This window comes from Danio rerio, chromosome 20 (assembly GCF_052040795.2).
Source record: "Danio rerio strain M-AB ecotype USA chromosome 20, GRCz13ab, whole genome shotgun sequence".
Taxonomy (NCBI): domain Eukaryota; kingdom Metazoa; phylum Chordata; class Actinopteri; order Cypriniformes; family Danionidae; genus Danio; species Danio rerio.
The window spans coordinates 32,497,501-32,523,256 of NC_141040.1; the positions used below are offsets into that span (position 1 = coordinate 32,497,501).

Below are 25,756 nucleotides of genomic sequence, written 5' to 3' on the forward strand. Positions count from 1 at the left end.
GCATGTGGATCCAGACTGTTACCAGATTAAAAATAAACCCAACCCTCTTATCTAGGAATGCCACGGTTAATACTAAATAAGCATAACTGTGTACATATTTTATTGGCACTGACAGTGCTGTAAAAATGTGAAGAACATTATAAAACCATCATTAATTTTAAAAAGCAAACTGCTATTTTTAATGGTGCACTCAGTAACTTTTCCCTCATTATAAAGTTTTACTTCAGCTCAGATTATTAGAACTCTTTGAAATACACTTTCGTTAAAATCATGTACATTCACTCAGATGAAGTCTATTCTGAAATTCTTATCAAACAATCTGCTTATACAATAAATGAATCATAAAACCACAAAAAGCTGAGAGAAAGAAACTGATGTTCAACAAGGAAGGCAGACAGGAAGAGTCAAAATTAGAGTCAAAATTATTATTAATTTCTTTTTCAAATCTTTTCCAAATTATGTTTAATAGAGCAAGAAATTTTTCAAAGTATTTCCTATAATATTTTTTTTACTAGAGAAAATCCTATTTGCTTTATTTTGGCTAGAATAAAAGCAGTTATCATTTTTTTAAGGTCAATATTATCAGCTCCCTTAAGCAACTTTTTTTTTTGATTGTCTAGAGCAGAGGTTACCAAACTTTTTAGCCCGCGACCCCCAAAATAACAATGCCAGTGACTCGCAACCCCCACATTTCTTGGAGGTGGTTATAAATATACAAACGTTGCGCACACAACAATAGGCCTACATAAACAAGAGCATATTGACAACACAAAAAAGTGCAACAGTCTAACAATCATTTAATTTGTTACAGTCATTTATTAATTAGTTTAATTCAACATTTACTTCACCTAAAGAAACTGGTGGGCACAATGTTTTTAGCCTAAGAATAGACCTAAAGTCTATTCTTGGTTTGATTTTGGAGACCGCCACTCTTATTATCCTCCATGTTCAGCTGTTGGCTGTATATTTATTTTTAATGTATTTGATTGCCGTAAAGGGGTCAGAAAGTTTAAAATTGTGCTATAAAATCAGTTTGCTGCAGCTGACATTATTGCTATGCTGTTAATCTAACGTAAACACACCAATCCTATATAAAAAAAAATTATTGAAAGGCTGATGGCTTTTCATTTGCATGTAGTTGTTTTTTTAAGTAGCAATTAACTATTTTTATCTTCTGTGAATTATAAATAAAATATGGTAATTCTAATAGTTTATTAAAATTTATTTGACTTTTGAAAATCACCTAGGGACCCCGTCACTGTTCCGTGACCCACCAGGGGGTTCCGACCCCCACTTTGGTAACCAGTAGTCTAGAAAACAAACCACTGTTATACCATGAGGGAGGGGTAATAATTCAGGAGGGCTAATAAATCTTTAACTGTATATAGACAAACGGTCAGACAGACAGAAGAATATTATTGCTAGTTTACCTGTAACCACATTAGGAATCTTGGTGAGGAAGCTCTTGACGGTTCTGACAGGCACTCCTTCAGCCTCATCTTGGAGGCGTGTGATGATGTCCTCGATCTGCACAAACAGAAGAGAGAGTCTGTCTAGTTCATTCAGCTGACTCACATCTCATACTGCACCTACAGTCAGTCTGCTTCAGTTTATTTCAGCACCCATATTGACAGGATACAGAATTAACACAGCCCACAAAAGCAGGAGCAGCACAGCAGAAGCAGAGCTGCAGAAGAGTTTCTACACCCAGTCTATTTTTGCTCCATGCAATGTGGTGAATTCAGCAAAAAATAAAAACACAATGCTTTGTTATATACCATAAGTAGCATTTTATTATAGCTCACTAGATAAAAAATAGTATACATTTCTGTAAATGTTTAAAATAATTAATGAGGAATAACAGCTGTTGAACTATCACAAACATAATGATCATCTACTGTAGGTGGCATTGTGTTTATTACGCAATGTATAGATATTTAAAAGATTTTTTAAATATTACAGAAGGGTTTTCAAGACCTTTTTAAGAATGAAATTTCAGATTTAAACAGGGCTAAATGCTAAGGATTTTGCTGTAATGGCCTGGTTGGGTCAGCAGAAAAGACTTTTACTTGCTCTATCAAAAAAGGTATTTGTTGGCCACATTTTAAATAATGTGTCAAAACAAGCTAAATTAAAAAAAGATATAATAAACAAAATATAAATGAATTTACATGAACATGGCAAAATTAAGACCCATTTAAAACGACACTCAAGAGATTCTTTTAGTGAATTTAAGAGTTTTGAGGACTAAATTTTTTTATTTTAAATCAAAGACATTTAAAAAAAAAAAATTAAGACCCCGCGGACACTCTGTTCCTGTTTTACGGTATTTTTGATTAAATGTATGCCAATTTGGTGGGCATGAAAAAAACTTCTTTCAAAAACATTTTAATAAGCAAATTTGTTAATGTAATAATAATACTTAATGTAATAAGCCAATGTACTAAAATCTTTTTCTATTGAAAGCTGACAGTCAGTTATATCAGTCCACCACTAAGCTTGATCTAGTATTTTGCATATTTTTCCAGCCATCTGTAGTATCACATTCTAATTAAACTGTCAGTCATAACAGGTGTAAACACACACCTACATCTACTGCTCACATTAATAGATGTGAAAAATGTACATTAAATGTTTTAGTCCATATATTGGGCCTTATAATTTTATTGAGGAAAAAAATGAGGAAAAATGGATAGACTCACTGACCAAAAAAAAAACATATATATATACACACTGGATCTGCGTTAATTGTGTACATTTTTTTTTTACTCATTAAATATTTCAAATTAACTTCATGCGTTAATGTGCTAACAGCTCTAATATATACAGTATATACCCCCACTTTGTGTGTGTGTGTGTGTGTGTGTGTGTGTGTGTGCATATATACACACACACACACACAAGGACAAAATTATTTGCCCCTTTAGGCTATTTTTCCCGATAGTCTACAGAGCAAACCATCATTATACAATAACTTGCCTAATTACCATAACCTGTTAAATAAAATTTACCTAGTCAAGCCTTTAAATGTCACTTTAAACTGTATAGAAGTATCTTGAAAATTTTCTAGTCAAATATTATTTACTGTCATCATGGCAAAGAAAAAATAAATCAGTTATTAGAAATTAGTTATTAAAACTATTGTGCTGTATTAAAACTAGAAATGTGTTGAAAAAAAATTGCTCTCTGTTAAACAGAAAATGGGGAAAAAAAATTAACAGGGGGGCTAATAATTCAGGAGGGCTAACAATTCTGACTTCAACTGTATATATAAATACAAAATTATTAGCCCCTTTAAGTTATTTTTTTCTATAGCTTACAGAACAAACCATCATTATAGAATAACTTGCCTAATTACCCTAACCTGCCTAGTTAACCTAATTGACCTAGTTAAATGTCACTTTAACCCAGGGGTGGGGAACCTTTTTTTATCAAGGGCTATTTACATTTTTGTAACATTGTTTAGGGGCCATACTAATTTATAGGGCTGCTCGATTATGGGAAAAATCATAATCACAATTATTTTGGTCATAATTTAAATCACGATTATTCAAAAGGATTATTAGTTGTAGTCAAAATTATTCACCCTTCTTTGAATTAGTTTTTTATATATATAAATAATTCCCAAATGATGTTTCACAGAGCAATTTTTCACAGTATTTCCTATCATTTTTAATACTAAATAAAAAATTTTTTTTTACTTTGGCTAGAATAAAAGCAGTTTTTAATATTTTGAAACCTATTTTAAGGTCAATATTATTAGCCCCCGCTTGAATATATTTTTGATTGTCTGTAGAAGAAATTACTGTTATATAATGACTTGCCTAATTATACTAATTAAGCCATTAAATATCACTTTAATCTGAACACTAGTATCTTGAAAACTATCTAGTAAAATATAATGTACTGTCATCAAAGCAAAGATAAAAGAATTCAGTTATTAGAAATGAGTTATTAAATCAGTTGTGTTTAAAACATGGTTGAAAATAAATCTTTCTATGAAACAGATCTTAGGGGGAAAGGGTCGCTAATAATTCAGGTGGGAAAATAAACCTGATTTTTAACTTAATACAGTATATACAGTTATTTTCCTCTGTAAATAAGGAAAGGGAAATAAATACAATAGAATAAAAATATGAAACAAACTGTGCTTTAAGGATCTTCACTGTAAGAAAAACATCAACTACAAAAGTCCTTCAGTCAAGAGCTGTAAGGGATTTTGTCCTTTTGTTGTTTGATTGTTAATAAAAACAGTCGGCAGCAGGAATAGTGCACACTGTCCCTTTAAGAATAGTGCGGCTCTGATATAGTTTCTCTTTCACATGCTTTTTGATTCTCAACTTGTTTGTTTATTACACAAACTATGAATAATCACTAAACACAGCACTCTAACACAAATGTGCATGTATTTATGCATTAAATTGCTCGCATTAATATGCCGTAATGCCTAGTTCAGACTGCGTGATTTTAACCCCGATTTTGGCTCACCGACAGGTTTTGAGAAATCGCCGACAAATGCCTGAAATCACAGGCAAATCGCTGCTCATGCACGTGAGTGACAATCACACAGTATGAACGATCCAAGACGCGATCTGAGAGAATCGCCGATGAGTCGCCGATGCCTGTGAGATATTTGGCATGTTAAATATCTGGAGCTGTCGGCGATTCAAATCATGCCGTGTGAATTGAGTTTTGACTAAAAATAACATCAGCGATCGCCTACAGCCAATGAGAGAGCAGCTTTCACTTGTGTGTGCGTGTGTGTATAACTGCTGCAGGCCAGCGGGAGGCTGGGGGAGAAGTTAAAAGCGATCTTTTTCGGTTTATTTGGACCCACGAAATGGAGGAAAAACTAGTGGAGGTTTGACAGGACTCAGGAGCAACTGTGTCTGTTTGACGTTTCATACAGAAAGAAATTAGTTTATTATCAACGTTGAGGAGAAATGGCTAATTCCCTTTAAACCCAGGTGAGCCAACATGTACATGTTCTACCCCATTAAAGGCTTCTTTCTCATTATGTAGTTAATAACAAAAGATATACTACATGTTTTTGGCTGTGAGATGTAGTTTGGACGAAGTTGTCGGCGATTCTCCCTATTGTAAAGTCATGCAATGTGAATGTCCATGTTGCCGAACCATCTTGCAGTGTAAACAAAGCAGCGACGAAACACTAGCCCAGATAGTCATGCAGTGTGAAAACATCTGTGACACGACTAGTTTGAAAATCATGCAGTCTGAACTCGGCATTAGCCTCGGAGACGAGCAAGCACACACATCTTATGCCGAGTTCAGACTGCATGATTTCAGGCATTTGTCGGCGATTTCTCAAAACCTGTCGGCGAGCCAAAATCGGGGTTAAAATCACGCAGTCTGAACTAGGCATAACCGCGCTCACACACACAGAAGCATGCCATGCGGTGTCATTCGCGCTATTAAAAATATGACTGATTCGAACGTACATCAATGAATGATGCACATCCTGTGCTGCAAACGTTACATTACAGCATTAGTCAATTTCATGTGAAACTAAGCTTTGTAGAGCAACACATGTGTACAACTGTCACTTTCTATAACATAAATGTATTATTTTTTTCTTTCCTGAGGGCTGATTTTGAATTGACGGATGGGGCCGGATCAAATGGCCTGGCGGGCCGCATAAGGCCCGGAGGTTGGTCTCCACCCCTGCTTTAAGCTGTATAGAAGAGTCTTGAAAAATATCTACGCCTTGTAAAATATTATTTACTGTCATCATGGCAAAGAAAAATTAAATCAGTTATTACAGATGAGTTATTAAAACTAATTATGATTAGAAATGTGATGGAAAAAATCTCTCCGTTAAACAGAAATAAGGGGAAAAATTAACAAGCGGTCTAATAATTCAGGGGGGCTAATAAATCTGACTTCAGCTATATATATATAATGTGAACACAGAATCTTAAAGATCGTCAAAAGAAACTTTCAAAATAAAAGTTTAGTTTCACTTAAGAAAAAATGTGATAAAAATGTTTCACACTTTAAAATTAAAATCAAGCATCTACTAAGCCAACATTTGTTGTTACATCGACTCAACTTATTTCTTTAAATTTTACCTGAGTTGTTATTTGTTTGTTGAGTCAAACTTGACTTCAAATTTTAAAATGTCATAATATTGGTTGGACTTGTGTTAACCCCTTCAGACCCTGCGTCTATTACAATGGACATCACATGACATCCCATTTTTCTGAATTTTCAGGTCTGAAGAGGTTAATTAGCCTTTCTTAATGTTAAGTGAATTTGAAAATAAAGCTTAATGGTTTTGAAAAATATTTTTTACAGACTTTTTTTATTTTGATATTTTAAGCATGGGAAAAATGGTTGTCACACCCGGCACATGATCTTAAAGGGTGATCTAAAATCTCCCATTTCCTTTAGGAGCTGGTTGCAGCCATGTCATTAGTGTATTTGTTATTGACATGGTGGATTTTAAGCAGAAAATCTAAACACATCACTAGTAAGGGAACGGATCTGCTCGTGCATTATCTTTAAAATGTGAACAGACCATCTACTAAACGAGCCAGATTCCACCAAAGCCCCATGACATGAATAAGGCATGGGATGAGGTAACAGTTTTATATTTTTATAGACAATAATAATTCTAATCATTTTTTCATTTCAATGTTTTAATATTTAAATTGATTTCTGAACTGCGCATCCCTGTGTATGTGGGTTTTGCACAACGCACTCTATAAAAACCAAAAAACTAGAGCCCAGGTTTTATTTGGTCATTGCCTATCAATTTCAGTCAGCTTAAAACAGCAACACATCTGAAATGCACCTTAAACACAACTCCATTTTAGACCAGCATGCCCAGGGTTCGCTAAAACGCATTGGCTAAGACATGAATACAATAACTAACAAACAAAACATTTGACTCATACCTGGTGCCACATTGTGACTGATGTATGATAGGCCCCTTAATATGCATCTCCTTTACCCCAAGCAAAAATATTAGTTCTATACAGAATATTAATTGGCATTTTACAGTCTTGGGCCCCACATACTGTTTCTATTTATATTCCCAAATCTTGCAGAGCCACTGTACTGGTCCTTTCACTTGTGATGGGAACATCTGTTGTCATTCCTCTCTGGCTATGCTGGCGTCTGAGCATCAGCAGAGGCCTTTGCAATATACAAGCTCGCACCTACGGTCTATAAATAATCCCTACACAGATGAAAACAGCTCGTGGTTTTGCAGGAGAGAGCCAGTGTAATGAGATTAGGTAACGTTCTCTGCTTTGGAGATTGCATGTTGTCATCACAGCTCTGTGGCACTTTTTTCGCACATGTCGTGTAGGAGGCAAGATCTCAGCTGCTTCTGAGACATTTAATACATATAGTCGCTACATATAAACAATCAAAGTCTTCCCTCGACCAATGTGTGCCCACACAACATGGCACTGACAAAATAAAGCAAGGCCACTTCACTTCAAGTACACAGACAAACATCATCAGCCACATCGAACAAAACATACAGCTGAATCCACCCTCATTATCCAAAAAAAACCCTCTAGTCATCCCATCCATTGCCACGTGACGCTAATTTCCCCTCTCTACCCATGAAAGCACTTCACTCCATTTAATGCTCTCTATCTAGTGTCTAAAATGCGAGTCTATGGCGCAAACTATAGTAAATGGGTCGATGAGTGTTGGCCGGAGTCCCACAAGAGACACTGACTGTAGACATAAAGAAGTCCACCTCTAAACCCAGCGACGACGAGGAAGCAGAGCAATACAGATAAACAGTGTTTGAAAGACAAAATGACATCTCTTCAACAGCCTCACATCTGCCTGTTATTCAAAAAAAATTTGTAGGCGTATAAGGTAAATAAAATTAAATAAAAAAACAGACAAGGGGTGTATTATGGACAGATAAAGATATTAAAGGTGCCCTATAATGAAAATCTGGGTAAACCAAGGCATAGAAGAACATTAAAAAAGGTCACTAATGGATATGGACATCTCATGAGCCATTTTCATGTAATTTCATGAGTGTAAAACCCCGGTGAACAACAGGCCAATCAGAGCACAAAATAAACTGTGATGAGACTCACAGGCCATGCCCTCCACATTTGCATGTATGCCTACTTTAGGTCATTCATCCGGACCTGATGTCATGCGGTTCTGAGATCATTAAAAAAAGTTCTGAAATCATTACTATGCATGCCTCAGGCTGCGTTTGATAAGCCAAACTTTTTCTAGTGATAGTTTTCCTCCGTTATTGAAAGCGTATTTCACTTACTATGTATATGTGACTTTTATTTAGAAAATGCAAGCACCAAATAGTTTACTGTGCATTTCTGCACAATGACGACAGCACAAGACATGCCCCAGGGTTCAAAATGCAAGATTTTCAGTTTACACATTTATTCAGCTCCCCTCCAAAGAAGCATAAGGTGTGTTTAGTTACATCTTTTGTTAATTTATCTGGATTATTGTGAAATTTCATGCACATGTTTCAACAAACACGGACTTCTGAGTTGTGTTAAATCAATCAGCTCACCTGTTTATGCAGAGGTTGATATTAATTCCTGGCTGTGTTTTCTTTGGCTGTGGCTATAAAATAGAAAGAAAAACATTTCTATCTCTCTCTTTTGTCTAGTTTAATTATATTTTAATCTTTATCCACAACAGATCTGGTTAGCAAAATAGGTTATTCTGATTTGGTCTATATTTGTCCGTGTTCCATGTACACCATGCTGTGTATCATTCATGACACAAACCATATATGGTCAATCATGGACCTTCTGATTCTAGGGATATTTTATGGAGTAATAAATGAGCTCATAAAACCCTTTCTAGAGATTTTATCAACTTACCGAAGCCATAAACCTACTATGTAGATATCATTATTAACTTAATAAACCAATGCAGTAAGTCACATTTAAATATCAGTTATAAATTAAATTAATCAATTAAAAGCAAAAAAAAAAAAAAAAGCTTTTAGTTAAAAATGGTAATAAATCTAGCATGCTAAGGAGCACAATTTCTTAAGTTTCTTAAAGGGTCATGAAACAATAAAACACATTTTTTGAGCTGTTGACGGTCATTAATGTGTCCCACACTGCTACAAACAATATTAGGACACATATATTTCACTAAAAAGTGTAAATTGGTTGTTTTTGCGTTATTTCAAGCAGATTCGTACTTCCGGTTTGAAACAAATTTTGAAGCTGCGTCATGGCCATGAGATCTTAGCATGTATTCCAGCGTGTAGACTGGACATCTGTACCTGCTCCCTATTACGTCTCTGAGTGTGTTGCATTTATTCATGAGTAAGACTCATGTGTTACGTGTGGATTACAGTGCACGCAATGCGCCATAGAGTGACGGAACTATGACGTCAATTTGTTTGCAAAAACCTGAAAGCGAGTTAGTATTTTAGCAGTTACGGTTCCCTCGTCCCAAAGTCAATGGGATTTTAGTAAAATCGCTTATATAAGGTTCGTGGCTAACAGAAACACCAGATGCTTTCACGTTTTGACATAAAACACATCACACTCTTGATTTTTTAAATCGGTTATGCTTCTTTAAAAAGACGGTTGCTATCAAGTTGCTAAATGGGACTACAGGCGGTGGCAGAGATGTTATACGTCATCGAGCTGAACTGCTCTGGAGCGCAGCTCGCTTACGTTGGGTATTTGGGTTTGTCTGTTATTTAAGCATTTTCATGAATAGTATTTTATAGTTTGTAGTATTTTTCTAATTGTGAGTTCATATTAATAATGCCTTCCCTTGTAAAGGCTGTCAAGACAGATTAATTTGTTGATTATATATTTAAATTAAATGATATATGAAGATACTGCTTACATATGAAGATACTGCTTACCAGCTGGTCTCTTTCCTGCTCTCAGTAATGCAAACGTGTGAATAAACGTGTAAAAAATACATACATGTTAACTGTCATTTTAACGTGATCAATAGATTATTCTTCATTTTTTTTCTTCATCTGAACACATTTAACTGACATAACTGCAATATTTACACTCCTCCTGAAAATGTATAGCAGATGTGACTGTATGTGCTGCTTTTCGCAGTACTTCGTGACATGAAAAGAATACTGAATGTTGTTTTCTTTCCATGATGGAACTTGCAGGCATTTGATAGACTTGTTCCTCACGCCTCATTTCTGTTGTTTGTTAAGGTAAGCAGGTTGTGTGCACACACGCGATACACTTATTTAAATATGTGTGATGATAATACTATGCAGGCACATTTATACATACAGTTTTAAAACTTTTACAACAATCGTAAAGCAAAACAAAATGTATTTCCCTCGTAAAAACGATCCAAAAGGCACGTATGTCTATACAGATGTGTTTTTCCGTATTTGCTGTTAGCAAATCTACAGATTTGGTAAGTGAGTGACGAGTGGTCTTTGTTTATTCAGAGTTAAAGTTAGTTTGTATCGTCAGCAGTACTCTTTCAGTGTTTAAAGATGGACCTTAGTTAAATGATTTCTAAGTTAATAAAGTTTACCATACGTTAAAATCACTACAATATTATGGACTGAAAATCTGCTGTTAATGCTGCTCTCCCGAGTGTAAACGTGTAAGTTTAGCACCACAACCAAATTTACCGTCGTGGAGGATTTTCGCCGCATTTTGTGACAGGAATAACACACACAGCTTTCTGATGCTATCTACCAAGTGCATCTAAGTTACAGAGAAATGCGGAGGGTTGTTTTCCACTCATTCACTGTGCAGTAACAAACATTGCATGAAAGATACACGCTTCCAGTCTGTGTTTATTTTATCTGTGTAAAAATCAGTGCCCAAACTGACACTCCCATTTTTATGCACAATTTTTTGGACCATGCCTTTTTCCCCAACACTCCCCCCTAAACAGAGCTGGACACGCCCACTTTCCTGACTTTTTCCAAAGTAGAGGTGTGAAAACACCCTGCTGAAACAGGGCCCTTTAAGCATCAAATCAGCATATAAGAATGATTTTCAAAGAATTTTGTGATACCAAAGACTGTAAATTCAGCTTTAAATGTCATTTCATGTAAAAAAAAAAAAAAAACATGCAAAAATGAACATTTTATGAACATCTACATCTAGCACAGAAAAATCCTGAAAGAAATCGTGTAATGCAATACAAAAACATACATTTTGTGCAAACTGCCTTTTAGTTGTCTAACATTTAGCTTAAAAAAAATCGGCTTTGAATCTCCAACTATGTTGGAAACCGATGTAACCATTGACTTTGTTATGAGGAAAAACAAATATATGAAAGTCAACAATGTAAAGCTTTCCAACATTTTTCTGAATATCTGCTTCTCAAATTGGTTTGGGACAAGTCAAGGGTAATTAACTGATAGCATAATTTTATTTAAGTTTTTCATCCCTTTGACGAAACAGTCATTTTCTAAATTTGCTACTCAAATCAACATTCTTTCTTAAAGTTGTATAAGTGGTCTATTACAAAGGCCAGCAGCATAATCTATAACGAAAAGAGCCTGATTGTCAGTAAATTCACTGCAGTCATCATGATGAAGTCATGTATCCTCCCCTTAATGAGAGTGAACGCCATTAAATGAACTTAACGAATGTCATGCCTTATCTCACAGAGAGACTCTTCAGCCGCCTCCTGCTGGCTTGTCACTCTATTTCAGTACAATCAGCCGCACTCACTAAAGAGCTCTTTTTAGGATGGGTCCTCATGTTGGCACCATCCCAGAGAGCACTTACATATGTCATAATCTGTCAAAACACTGTGCCGACTTCTTATTAGGTTATCAGAGTCCCGTCCCCCTCAGAGGACACCGCAGCGTGTGCTAAATGTAGCAATTAGCGCTCTTGCTTCTTCAAGGAAAGCTGTTGAAGAAGCCTCCGCTTCGAGTAAACATTTTCCAGAGGCAAATGACAAGAACTGGCACAGCACTTAACAAGTTCACAACAACGAAAACAAATATTTGGAAGGTGTTGTTGTAGGTGATATTAATATTACGCATGAAGGAAATACAGACTTTTTATATAGCTCAACTGGCAGAGCATAGCATTAGCAACAAACAATAGAGAATGAAAGAATCCTAAAAACAGTCCACAAAAACTTGAAGCAACCGCTTTCAAATTGGACAGTAAACATTTCAAATTGGACATTAAACCAAACTAGCATATAAAATTATTTCTGAAGCACCTTTTGGCTGAGTAATGGCTGCTGAAAATTCAGCTTTGTCATCACAGAGACAGGCTACAGTTCAGATAAGCTACAGTAATATATTTAGAAATAAAATAGCTAATAAAATTCAAATGATCAGATTTATTTGATCAAATAAACCCAGTATTTACTGAGCAAAGGCAACTCCTTTCAAAAACATAATACTCTCTTAATACTCTAATAGTCTGACTACTGTACATTGCCCAAAATGTATTTTCTTGTTGCACTTAATAACTGATTTGCAAAATAAATTATTAAAAAAACATTCCCTTTATCCATTTCGTTTACAACCTATCTATACTGTATATGTGAAATATATTTTGATGGATTTAAAGCACGTTTTGAATAAACGTGCCTGAGTAACTAAAAAAAAAGGAAATTTGTTTTTAATGCCAGCACGTGTCCTTTATAAAGTGCTTGAGGTTCTCTTGGGAATTCAGTGAAGTATTTTAAGTGAAGCAGTCCTGTTATAAAGAAATATCTCGACAATTCCACCACAGAAAAGACATTTAAAAGAGGAGCTCCTGACAGAAACTATCAAGTGAGGATCAAGCAACACTCACTTGTCACTTTTCTAATGGAAAAACTGGCACCAAAAGGGCAAAATTATTTGATTGGCAAGCGCTCACTCTGCATTGCCTTGAGCTTGCTGAGGCAACAGTACACAGTAAGAAACAGTATATATTGAGATAAACAGTTAAATATTTTGCCAGAACTATAGCAGTAATTCCTGAACAGTTACAAAGAAATTTTCACAGGAAAAATCCAGTCATTCCAGCAGGAACTGGAAGATTCAAATATTTAACTAAACAAAATTTTCAACTATAAAAGTAACTTTCAGAGTATGTGTTTGGGCAGTTCATTTACACAATACCATCTTTTTGTGGGACTAAAATTGAAAACTTTTGAAAACAAAAATGTAAAATATGTTCCTCTGGGTTCTTTAATTGCACTTTTAGTTGACAAATCCACTAGAGGGCACTGTCTACTTTTCTAAAATACATTACTTGGGGTACATTGTGGGTTTTAGATACACATCCTTCTTGAAGGAATACAAAGATAGACAGGTTAGACAAACATATGCTATTGCAAATAGACATTGTTAAGTTGTTTTGTGTTTTTTTTTTTGTTTGTTTGTTTGTTTTTCAGTTTTTTTTTTAAAACTGAACAACAATTATCCTTTATATGTTGATATCTCCCTGTAAATATCACTAGTGTGAAAAGGAACAAAAGTTGTTGTTGTTGGTGCCATACTGCCCCATGGCAATTCATTTTACCTAGAAACTGCAGTAATGCATGTGAAGAGTTTAATTGCAAAAAACCTCTAAATGCTGTGAGATATTTACTTCTAAAATAAGCATTTTTCTGCGACTCTTGTGTGTAGGCTCAGACATGTTACTTTTATAGTGATGAATAAGTTCTTTTGATTGTCTTTAAAGTCAAATACTTGAACATAAACATGGGAGGCTCATTTTGGGAGAAAATGTCTGATGTCATTTAGAGGGCATCTGAACTCTTCACATGTTTAAGTACAATTTTGCAGTTGCACAAAAGTGGATCACACTTTATTTCGATGGTGTGTTTGTTGAATTTAAGCTACATTGCATCTACATGCCAACTAAATATCATTAGATTATGGGTAGACTGTTAGGTTGGGGTTAGGGTTAGTGTAAGTTGACATGTACTTGTTAAGTTTCTTGTGTCTGTAGGAGCAGTATCAGCAGATATAAGGCAGACAGCCTTCTAATACTCAAATGGACCATCAAAACAAAGTATTACCCAAAAGTGTAGGCTGAAGTATGTATTTCCAGTGAGCCAATGGTGACATACACATAAATGAATCGCAAATAACTCGCCTTCCATGCATAATGCTGTGTTTTTTTTTTCATTTTGAATGAAAAATACAACAAATTACGAACACAAGAATACCATTTACTTGAAATGAGATTATACAAACACACCAAATTATCCACTAATTCACCAAAATGTAAAATACTGTCCCAAATTGCCACAAAATTGCATTTACGGGATAATTTTACAAACAGAAAACTATACATCACATTGATTTACATCTTAACATGCTGATGACTACATGAAACTGACTTGTCTCTGTGTCTCGGAGGGATTTAAATGAGAGGCAGCCACAGATGTGGGTGGCTGCATATCAGATTCACTCATAAGAGCCCCTTCTCAATCAAGCCCATCTTTCAAACTTGATTACAGCAGCCTGTCAATGGCACTCTTGCTGAGGAGAAAAGAGAAAAACAAGGACAGATTTTCACCTCTGCTGAAGCCACTTAAGAAGTAAGGTCATTTCTGAAGCCAACTGCATTGTAGCAAAGCATCTTCTAGTGCACTTGCTTGCCAGGTAAACCCATGAAATTAAAACACCACTTTGGAGATGCATCAAGCTCGGGCTCTGTGGTAAAGCAACGTGGGTTAGTCGGTGAGACGGGTTAGTGTTGCCATAGATAACAGCATGGGAAGCGCTCCTGATGATAATACCTTTGCAGCATATCCTGCTCACTCCCCGCAGGAGATATGTGAACAATCGATGCTGTTGATTTTCCACAGCCAGGTCCTGATGAATGACACTCAAGCATGTCTACCCGAGGCGCATACTGACGTGACACGCATTTCTTATTCTCAGAGGCGGTGTTATGACAGCTTCAAACCCCACGGCGAGATAATAATGCACTGTGAAAAGTGGTCAGAGGATGCACAGAAAAGAAGTTAATTGGAAAACACTTTCTGCAGGAATAAAAGTGAACTTTTGCCAATTAACATTTAATACTGTCTATGAATTCTGCCATATTAACATTAGGGTTGGGTTGATAGACGATGCCATTGTCCATCGCTGATGGCCTATAAACATCACCATGCTGAGCCGGCATCGCGATCCTCAGCCCCGTCCCCATCACAGCAGCAACCCGCTCAGGAAAAATACACACGTCCGAGCTATAGCAGTCAGAAGGTGTTTTGAGCACAAAACCCCACAGAGCAGTGCATGTCGGACAGTTTATCAAGGATGTACCGCTGGATCGTGTCTTACTACAGTTGTTAAATGTGATATTTAATTTTGAATTTAATCTTGTCTCTAACTAATGTCTCTTTTGACTTTTGAATCTATCAGGTAACGTGTCACAGCCTCAATCCTTGTCTTTCACACTTGTACTGGTCATTTTAGTTGAAACCTCAGATACTGTTGGTTGGTCGCTGTTGGTTGTGCACCTTTTTTTACCAACCAAGTTTGTCAACGCCATTATAAGGACACAGATCACACTGCCTATTCATGCCAGAGTCCCATGGAAAAAGTGATTGACAGGTGGTCATTTGTGTGTAACCTATTCTTATTTATTTATGACTTGGTTATGGATAAAACAAAGATCATGCAGGTGAGTTGAAACAGAAGGCTACAGATAAATAATTTGTTGTGAATTAATTATTCATTAATAATTCATTCACCGCCGCCTACACTGACGATGCCATCGTCCATCGCGATGTTTCACATTATAGACATTGTACAAACCAAATTGTTCGACATCACCCAACCCTAATTAACACTTACAAAAAAAAAGCAAAAGAGCAGACAATAACTAAATACGATAAATTACTTGAAATTGATAAACTTAAAAAAAACAACTACAATATTCAGCTATTTTCATTGGTGCCTATTACCTAAAATTTAAAGAAAATAGGTAGGGATGCACTTTTGTTGCAAAATGAATCTGATGTTTAAATTTTTAGTGCTAGGCAATGCAATGTATTGTTTGACAAAAAAGATTTTTTTTTTGTTTTTTATTTTAAAGCATCTTAAGCAACAACAAGCAAGCAGAACATGCAAACTGGCAAATATTTTCACAGGAGAGAAACACATATATAAAGTTGAAGTCAGAATTATTAGGCCCTGTTTGATTTTTTTTCTTTTTTTAATATTTCCCAAATGATGTTTAACAGAGCAAGGAATATTTCACAGTACGTCTGATAATATTTGTTCTTCTGGAGAAAGTCTTATTTATTTCAGCTAGAATAAAAGCAGTTTTTTAATTTTATATAAGCCATTTTAAGGTCAAAATTATTAGCCCCTTTAAGCTATATATTTTTTTCAATAGTCTACAGAACAAAATTATACAATAACTTGCCTAATAACCCTATCCTTTCTAGTGAACCTAATTAACCTAGTTAAGCCTTTAAATGTCACTTTAAGCTGTATAGAAGTGTCTTAAAAAATATCTAGTCAACTATTATTTTCGTCATCATGACAAAGATAAAATAAATCACATATTAGAAATGAGTTATTAAAACTGTTATATTTAGAAAATGTGTTGAAAAGATCTTCTTTCCATTAAACAGAAATTGGGAAAAAAATAAACAGGGGGATAATAATTAAGGAGGGCATAGGGGGATAACTGGGAATAGAACACAGTCAGGAACTATTCGGTGTGGAGTTTGCATGTGCTTCCTGTGTTGGTGTGGGTTTCCTCCAGGTGCTCCAGATAAGATATGCGCTATAGGTGAATTGGGTAAACTATTTGTAGTGTCTGTCCCTGGTCTTTCAGGTTGGAGGTTGAGCGTTGGGCTAACAACCCATCTCGTAAAAGCTAGATGTTACGAAACACCAACATGGTGCAGCTAAACATTAACTTCCATATAAACGGCCCTGGGAGAAATTAGGTAAAATTATAAAAGCTGAAAAATTGGGAGTGTAGTCTACAAGCCATTCTAAGTTATCTGTACTTAAACATTTAATTTATTTGTGATTAAACATTTAAGATAATTCAATGAAGAGACCACATTTGGTCAACTCAATTATTATATAAAATAATTATAAGGGTTTACAGTGCATTAGATTTGTGGTTTTAGCAAATCTTCTCTGTGTTCACCTGAACTATGAATGCATATTTGGAGAGCAACAAATGATAAAACACAGACAGAAATAAATTGGTCTGCACAAGTCAAGACCTGAATATCACAGAGGCAGAATGGGATCACCTAGACAGAGAAATAAAGATATGATGAGTTTAAATCTAAAGAAGAACTTGAGGAAGTGCTGGAACAATCTCCCATAACAAGTTCAAGACTGTGTGTTTAGCAGTGTTGGGCAAGTTCCTTTAAAATAGTAATTAGTTATAGTTACTAGTAACTTTTTACGAATAGTAACTGAGTTATAAAAGTAACTGATTACCAAGGAAAGTAACTATTAAATTACTGAAAAAAAAATCTAATGTCAAATGACTATAAAATAAATATAAAAAAAACATTGTGTTTGCAGTGAAGAGAAATCAGGTGTTAGTTGCTTTGATGTCGTGGCTTCACCTCCTCCTTTGGTAGCAGATCGCATCTTATCACCTGCGTTCTTAGCCACTAATTTTGTGGCGGCATGTAACAATGTGAGGTAATTCAATAAATTAGAGAATTGTGACTGACGCAAAGAGACCTGGGCATAAGTTGCACAATACATAAACATTTTTGCCTTCCACCTCAACAAGGGACAAGTAATGCTATTTCTAGTTTGCAAAAGCTACCTTTAAACTTGTTGGATTTTTCATTGTTCTGACTACTGGTCGTTGGTGTATGTGCGACTGACTGTGTGTGTGCTTGTGTGTAAACATCTGCACTTTTTGGAAAACGATAAAAATACACTCTATACCAATCATTAAGTTCTTTGTTACACCACGTTCACAGACACACCAATCATCATCGCTGACTGGTTATGTGTCCCACTCAAGCCCTGAACACAGATACATCACACACCCCAAAAAGAAGTCCAATGGCTGGCTAAGAGAGATATGCTGCTTGCATGAAAACCGCTTTAGTGTTCTAGATTATTGTATTGTATAATGCATTGTATTGTCAGTAACAGTAACAGCATTGCAATGGTGGAAACTCTTCAAGTAATTCAACTGAATACTCGTTACTAAAAAAAAAGTATTGCCGTTAGTAACGCTGTTTATTTATTTTGCCTTTATTTCCGTCACTGGGTTTACTGTAAGTGACAAGGAAAGTCATTTTACAATAGAAGGTATTTTGCTCTAAAAACAGCTTGTTGATATTTTGTGTTCATACAGTATTTTCAAACTTTCTGCTTGTATCATAACGAAGAGACCAAAACATAAAGATGGATGGTCATTAAAACGTTACTTAAACAACGGAGCTGGTGGGGTTGGCCTAAGACATTTGCACAGCACTGTTTCTCTTTAAGATTCATCACATCAGCCTACGCGGTCTCACTTGAGTTAAAAAATGACACCCACCTGTGAACTTCTGCCTTTGTGTGAGTGGCCTCCACGACATTAAGAGGCTCCTCAGTTTGAAACACCTGGCCATGCAGCTGGGACATGAAAAAGCGGTGATTCAGGTGAAGCCTGGTCTCTGCTGATCTCATCTCTCATCAAAAAGCACTTCTGTGCTCTGCACGTCAGAAGCAGATGTCTAAATGCAGACTCTACACCTGGACCTTCAAGGTTTGCAGGATTCAAAGTCTTGTATAAAGCCAGCTGAAAACTTCAATAGTCAAATGAAAGTCTCTCAGAAATAAACTCAGTTCAATGTATACTTTACTGTGCCTTTCTCTCTTGCTTTAGCTCTCTCTGGAAACCCATGAGGCATTAAAAATTACACAAACAAAACTATAAATTGTAGATACAAATCCATAAAGTTGTCGGTTGTATCTGTAAAAACAAAATATATTTGAAGTATAGGAAAATATGCACATACATGGCCCTATGAAATATGTATTTAATGAAAATATATACAAACATTTATATTAGTGTACATTTTTGTATTTGAGATCTACTTAATTACATCATTTGTGATGCTTAATGGGAGTGGGAGAGCTAAATTTTCTCACAAGTTGTTCAATGCAACACTGATTGATGGAACTTTAACAAAGCATCATGGGTATTGTTTTGGTGGAATGGGCAGGCTAAAAACAATTCTGTCATGAGTTGCTCAATATAACCAAGTGGCAACCTCCCGCTCTCCTTCGTGAAGCCAATACGGAAGTAACTGAAACCTTAATTCATCAACTCGCCTTTGGGGGCTGGCTCCAGGAAGTTTACAGCCTGGTACAGCCTGGTACTTGAGTGACAGCTAGGTCTCGCTGCTCGCTGTCTGGTCACCTTAGCTGATTTCGGCTGATTAGTTGCTGAACTCAGCATATACATAATTTTTCTGTTTGTTTTCTGTGGCTTTACAGAATCAATTGCCTTTCAGAGTTATTTCCGATAATTATCAGATGTGCACGCTCTGTGCACTTAGTTGTGCTCTCAAACCATTCAAATGGCCTCCATTTCTCAGGTGAGAGAAATTAAAAGTTTTAATTGATTTTCTCTTCTGGAAACAACTTGTGAATGTTATTAAATTTGGCTCCAAATTAAATGTTTATTATTTATTTGCATATCAAATTGTTTGTACTTTGGATTGTATGTTGTTGCTTATTTAGGCCTTTTATTATGGGAAGTGTTTCAGGTGGAGTGTGCTGCTTGTTTGATTGTTTGTTTGTTTGTTTGTCTTGTCAAGTGTATGTACTTTATGATGTGTTGTACTCTGTTTGATTTGTGAACTTTTTAGGGACCCCCTCAAAAATAAGATGATTCATCTCAAGGGGCTATCCCATTCAATAAATTCAATAAATACTTATATAGCATCTCTATAAATGTATTTGTATTATTTAAGATAAATTATAGTTCAAAATTTTTTTAGACCTGTAAAGCACTCCAGAATCTGACAGATTGATTAGCTGTAGGCTATAAAACAGTCATCTGAAATGTTGTCATACAGTGTTATGCCTGTGTTATGTCAAAATGGCGACATTGGCCATGCCTACTTGTAGTTTAATTTGCGCTCTTTGGAAACCTATGGGTGACGTCACGGTTACTATGTCCATATCTTTTACAGTTTATGGATACAACGCTCAGATTGGTGAAACTTTAGGAAGCATAATGGGTAATGTAAAACTGCAACATAAAACTCAAAATGAATTAATGCAAACAGATACAGTAGGTCCAACAAAAGCAGATTTAATTGATTTACAACCTTAGAACTGACAGAAGGCCTCCATTGATTTTAATCTTCAAATGTTCATTAAAAATCAATGGAGTATATGTACAGGGACTTTTAATTTTTATTAAGCCAGCTCAAGCACTTCCGGTGCACTCTTATGCCATTATAAAATTGTCCCATTTAAGATCTGGTTTCTTTGAAATCAATGATCTTCACTGCCTGATTGATATACTGGTTATAAAGTGGTCTCAGACCGGACAAAAAGCACTGCATAAAATTCCATTGTTCCCCGCCATGTCTTTAAACAACAATAAATGAATGCTTAAGTCTATTTAACGGATTATATTTTAATTAATTTACACAACTGATACTGTAAAAGGATCCTTATGAAACTGAAAATAGTCACATCAGCCTTTCATCAGACATTTATCAGTGGCTGATAAACACTTGACGTGCATATAGCCCATTTCCCAAATAATTAAATTAAGAGATTTTACTTCGGTAACCTAATGGCTGGGCTCTTTGAAATATTTTCATGTATCAGATGATCATTATGTCATGACATGAGTTTTTTTATTCTACCTTGGTGTCAAATCACGATAACAGCAGTGTTCTATCCTGTCCACCTGGGTCCATGACAACAACTAAAAATGCTGTATTTTGCCAAGCTAGTAGTTAGATTTGTCGCTTTGCAAAGAAACACAAGGTGCTTTTAAGGTCCTGTATAGCCCATTATTTTTGTTTTGATGCACTCTAGACTACACATATGCATGACGTCGCTGTTTTTACAAATTCACACATTCTTGCAGCTTATAGATAGACAACATTGTAATCATTTTCGAAAACATGCACTTTGTATCAGACATGATGTTTCTGGTTAACTGACAAACCATTATGATATCGAAGCGTTTAAGGTCTGATTTCTTTAAAAATCAATTATCTTTACTGACTGATAGATATACGATATAAAGTGGGTCTCAGACCAGACAAGGAGCACTGCATAAAATTCCAATGTTCCCTGGCATGTCTATAAAATAATGACATTTATTTTAACCTAAGCTCCTAACGGCATTTGCATTCAAACTGTTTTAAATCTTGTTTTTTTTTTTTTTTTTTTTTGCTTTAACAACTAAATAAACACTTAATTCTATTCAACGGATTATATTTTAATTAATTTACATAATTGATACTGTAAAAGGATCCTTACGAAATTGAAAATGCTGTATTTGTCAGGCTTGTAATTAGATTTACTACTATTCAAAGAAACACAAGGTGCTATTAAGGTCCTGTAGCCCAGCAGTTCCTGACAGAGGGGTCAGGTCCCCACAAGGGGTCCTCAGCGATCTCTTTTCTGGTGGAGTCGCATCATATTTTTTAAATTTTATAGCAGTGGACAATTAGAAGAACAATGTTGTCTTAGTTATTTTCATACCCTGGCTGACCAAAACTAGCAATACTGGAAACACAAAATGCAGGAAATACCAAGACAGTTACCTAAACTATAGTTTTATTCCATTTTCTCGAATTAAAGAGTCACTGACTCAGCCATAGTGTATTATCTGCACCAAAGTTCTTGCTAATGAATGCATGAGGCCGTCCAAATTAAAAAGACGTTTGCAGATGACTCAACTCCAATACCATGACAAGCTCAGAGCATTTTTTCAGTAAAAGGCAAAAAAAACTGACACACACCCAAAATGAGATTAAAAATAAAAAATAAAAATAAAAACTAATTAGCATCTAATATAGGGCCAATTTAAAGGCTTACTGTACGTTTTTCAGTTAGAAATGGCCTATTGATGTTTTGCTGGTAAATTTTACATTAGGCTATTATTTGTACATAAACGCATATAGATATAGTAATAAAGGTACCGTTTGTTTGAAAACAACAAACGGTAACCACTGCTGTAGCCCATCATGTTTGTTTTGACGCACATGCCTCTAAACTAAACATATACATATGATGTTGCGGTTTTCACAAATTCACACAATCTTGCAGTTTATAGATGGACAACATTGTCATCATTTTTGAAAACATGCAGTTTGTAGCAGACATGATGAACTGCAAAAATGCAGATTTACACTTTTAGTTGAAAATTGTGTGCAATTATACTCTAAAAAACCAGCAACCACATCTTCTGCCATTTCCACACTACATTTTGAACTGTACATGGCTTCCTCTCCAATTCATTTGAGCTACAATGTCATGCTCTCTCACAGGGAAATGAGATTATACTCATTTACCCATGTAAAGCAGCGCAAGTCATTCACACACTCTCACAAATGTGTAAAATTATGCAAAATTCACCATTAAACAGCTATAAGACAAAGCCACATTAACACGTATACTAAAACAGATTCTTTCAGCAAGTTAATATTAAGCCCTTTTATGAGACAGTACTCTCTACTTTGGCATTGTGTTGAATTTCTAAATAATAATTTAAAGCTTCAATTTTTTCTCAGGGCTCTTTTTTAAAAAGTCACAACACAGAAGGGGGCAGCAAGTCTAGGAGGGCTGTGAAAGAATCTTTTGTACTTTAAGTGCCTTAAAGAGCAATAAATGATATATTACATGGAGACCTAAAAACAATCCTGCTCGGTAAGTCAGTGATGCAATGGTGTAGTGCACTGCACGTGAACCACAGCTCTTTTCAGGGCGCAACGATTTGCAATCAAATGGGTCTTGGATAAGCTGAGAAGATTTGCACACAGAGCCCAGCAAACACCACAGGATAATCCACAACCCTGAGGTCACCTCTCAAAAATCATTATAATCGCAACAAAGCCTGTGTGTTAATCGGCAGACGAATGGATTGCCGTTCGCTGCAGGTTTCTCTAGTAAGTAATTCATAATTAAAGTTAAAACAGCTCTTGCGGACTGCTTTTGGATCAGCTGAAGGTCAAGAGCAGAGTTAGAGCTTTGCAAAGAGCACAAGTGCACGTGGCCAATGCTTTTTTTCCACAGACTACAGATGTTAGATGCTTCCTGATAAAAATATTGCAGTCAGACTTTGAAAAAGGCCAGACAATTTAATTGATCAAAAACTCTATAGAAATGCACTTCCTTGATATGCATAAAGGAAAGATGTAAGTAAACATGTCAGTCGAATAAATGCAAGAAGATAATACACATTAGCCTGATTTCAACATCGAAACACTTGTTTATTAACCGTTTTCTATTAACCATTTGAGTATGAAAGTTAATTACACCTTATTTATTGCATCTTTCTCTCTGTCTTGCTCTCTTTAAAATCATGCACATTAGTGCCTATACACATTTTTTAAGCCACACTTTTATTTTTCCCATTAAAACGTTATAAGAAATGTAATTATAGTTAGAAGAAAAATATGTGAAAGTATAAGATGAAAAATAAACAAAGTTAAATTACATTTAACATACTTATAGTCTATTTGACTTAGATGTTTAGTTAATAGTTTCTGCTATCATTTCATCAACTCACACAAGCATTCAGCAATATGAGCATCAATAGCTTTTCATTTGGAATATTTTATAGATTTTTCAACATCCCCTTGTGAACAAGCAAAGTCCCAATGCTCAGTATGAACTGCCAATAATTAAGATATTGGAGGTTTATTTGTACTTATAAAATATATATTTACATGTTATGCATGATCTCATTCCATATCTAAATTTCTATGCCTAAACCCAATTACTACCTTAAAGAGCCCCAATTATGGGCTTTTGAAAATGAGCTTCTATGCAGTGTGTAAAACAACATTAAGTGAATGAAAACATCCAGCTGAGGTTTGAAAGTAGACTTGGAGTCAAATAAATTTATCGTGTTGGGTTCAGATCTTTTGCTTGAACGTGTCGACGTCAACACAGTCCATCAACAAATATGTGATTGATCCGGTAAAACGTGAAGGTGCTTTTCCCTTCAAACACTAGCAAAGCGTGGGGAATCACAGGACTGATCATGACACAAAGATGACAACCACTGACAGATGGAAATTCGGCTGCAGGGATTAAAGGGTTAAAGTTAATTTTCACAACAATATTACAGTTTAGCCAACTGTGTGCTGTGTTTGATCCTGTAATTTTTCAGATTTTTGATACAATAACCTACGCTGCAACATGGGATTCGCTGGCCGTTTGCTATTAAAGGAAGGAGCAGCAGAGATTATTATGTATGGGACTTTGTCAGACTTTGACAGGGACTTTGTCAGTAACTTATACAGTTCATATGGACCAGTTTCTACCTCCTCTGCATAATAACATGTAGGTGTAATTAAAATTGTTTACTCATTTTGTATAGTTTGCCAAATATGTGTTTATTTGTACGTTATAAGTTATAATCGCTCTGTGTGGCTTGTAATCACTTACCTATTATAGATCAGTGCTTGTACTGTATCTCTCAGGTAAATCTTTATGGAGCTATTTCACATTTTGCGTCCAAAACAATGTTGAAAACGTTACGCGTGCTTCTTCCTTTACTGATTTAAATGCGTTTCTGAACCCATAATCCTCTGCCATTTTGCATACCTGCATTAGGCTCTTTCATAATCTCTGCTACTTTATAGACATGGTGGGCGTTTCTCTCTGTCTCGCACTGATCCCAGTCGACCAATGACAACAGTCTGGGTCATAGAGCCAATCAGTGCAGATTAGCTTCGCGCTAAGGAGGGGTTTGGGAAGAAATGAATCGCTAAACGAATCATATGGAAGTCGTTGGGATAATAAGGTAAAAATAAATACATATTATAAGACGATGAAAATGTTTATTAAATATAAAATGTAAAATACGACCTTTTATAATGCAAAATATGGGATCTTTAATAACTATTAATAGGCAGTAAGTTAGGAGGGTTTTTTCAGCTAAAAGTCATAGTTAATGGTTTGTTAATAGCAACAATTGTATCCTAAAATAAAGTGTGACTTAAATCACATGTAAAATTTGCACATACATTGTAAACATTTTTAGACAAACGGCTTTGCGTGTATGTAGTATCCTTGCTTCATTCTAGTGGCCACTTTGTTTCATGCAGAGCTTTTTTTTCCTTTTATTGATACCTACTGTAAAGGGAGGAAAGAACAAACTAAAGTTTTCACCAGGCGCACTGTTGTCTAATTCAGATACAAGAGCATTTTCTTAAAACAATTCACTGCTCTCTAATCTCAGTGATTCTCATGACACGGCCCACTGGAGCTGAACAGCAGTGGCATCTACACAGAGCCGGAGGCAATCCAGCCAACACTGTCAGAACATCACACACTTGAATTTGATACAATAGCAGGACTACGGCAAAGCAATCGATGCCAAAGCTGACAGAAGCTCACAAAGCTCCAACTTCAAGACAACAAGAAATTAGAGAAGCAAAGTTAAGCCCAACTGACAACTCTTGCGGCATGCTAGCGATGACCACAAAACATAATATTAATAAAGGCAATAAATTACAACTGATGTTGACTGAATTAATAAAATGCTGCAGCGTTTGTGCATGAGTTATTTAAAGAGGAAAAGAAATTCTCTCTGCCTATTAACAGTAGACATTACCACTAGCGTTCATCACAATGTAATAACAAGTAGCATTA

General features: G+C 35.6%; 2 protein-coding genes across 6 annotated transcripts in view; one reads left to right on the top strand and one right to left on the bottom strand.

Moving 5' to 3' along the window:
- The window catches only part of LOC147839360 (uncharacterized), a 963,858-nt gene that overhangs the window by 151,285 nt on the left and 786,817 nt on the right, over positions 1-25,756 (top strand). The gene's annotated exons all lie outside the window — the stretch shown is intronic.
- rgs6 (regulator of G protein signaling 6) overlaps positions 1-25,756 on the bottom strand; it is a 132,934-nt gene that overhangs the window by 34,236 nt on the left and 72,942 nt on the right. For all 5 annotated transcript variants that reach the window (NM_001035263.2, XM_087297401.1, XM_087297400.1 and 2 more), the window contains one exon: positions 1,431-1,527. In NM_001035263.2, the coding sequence (NP_001030340.1) occupies positions 1,431-1,527 (97 nt within the window). The remainder of the gene's footprint in view (positions 1-1,430; positions 1,528-25,756) is intronic.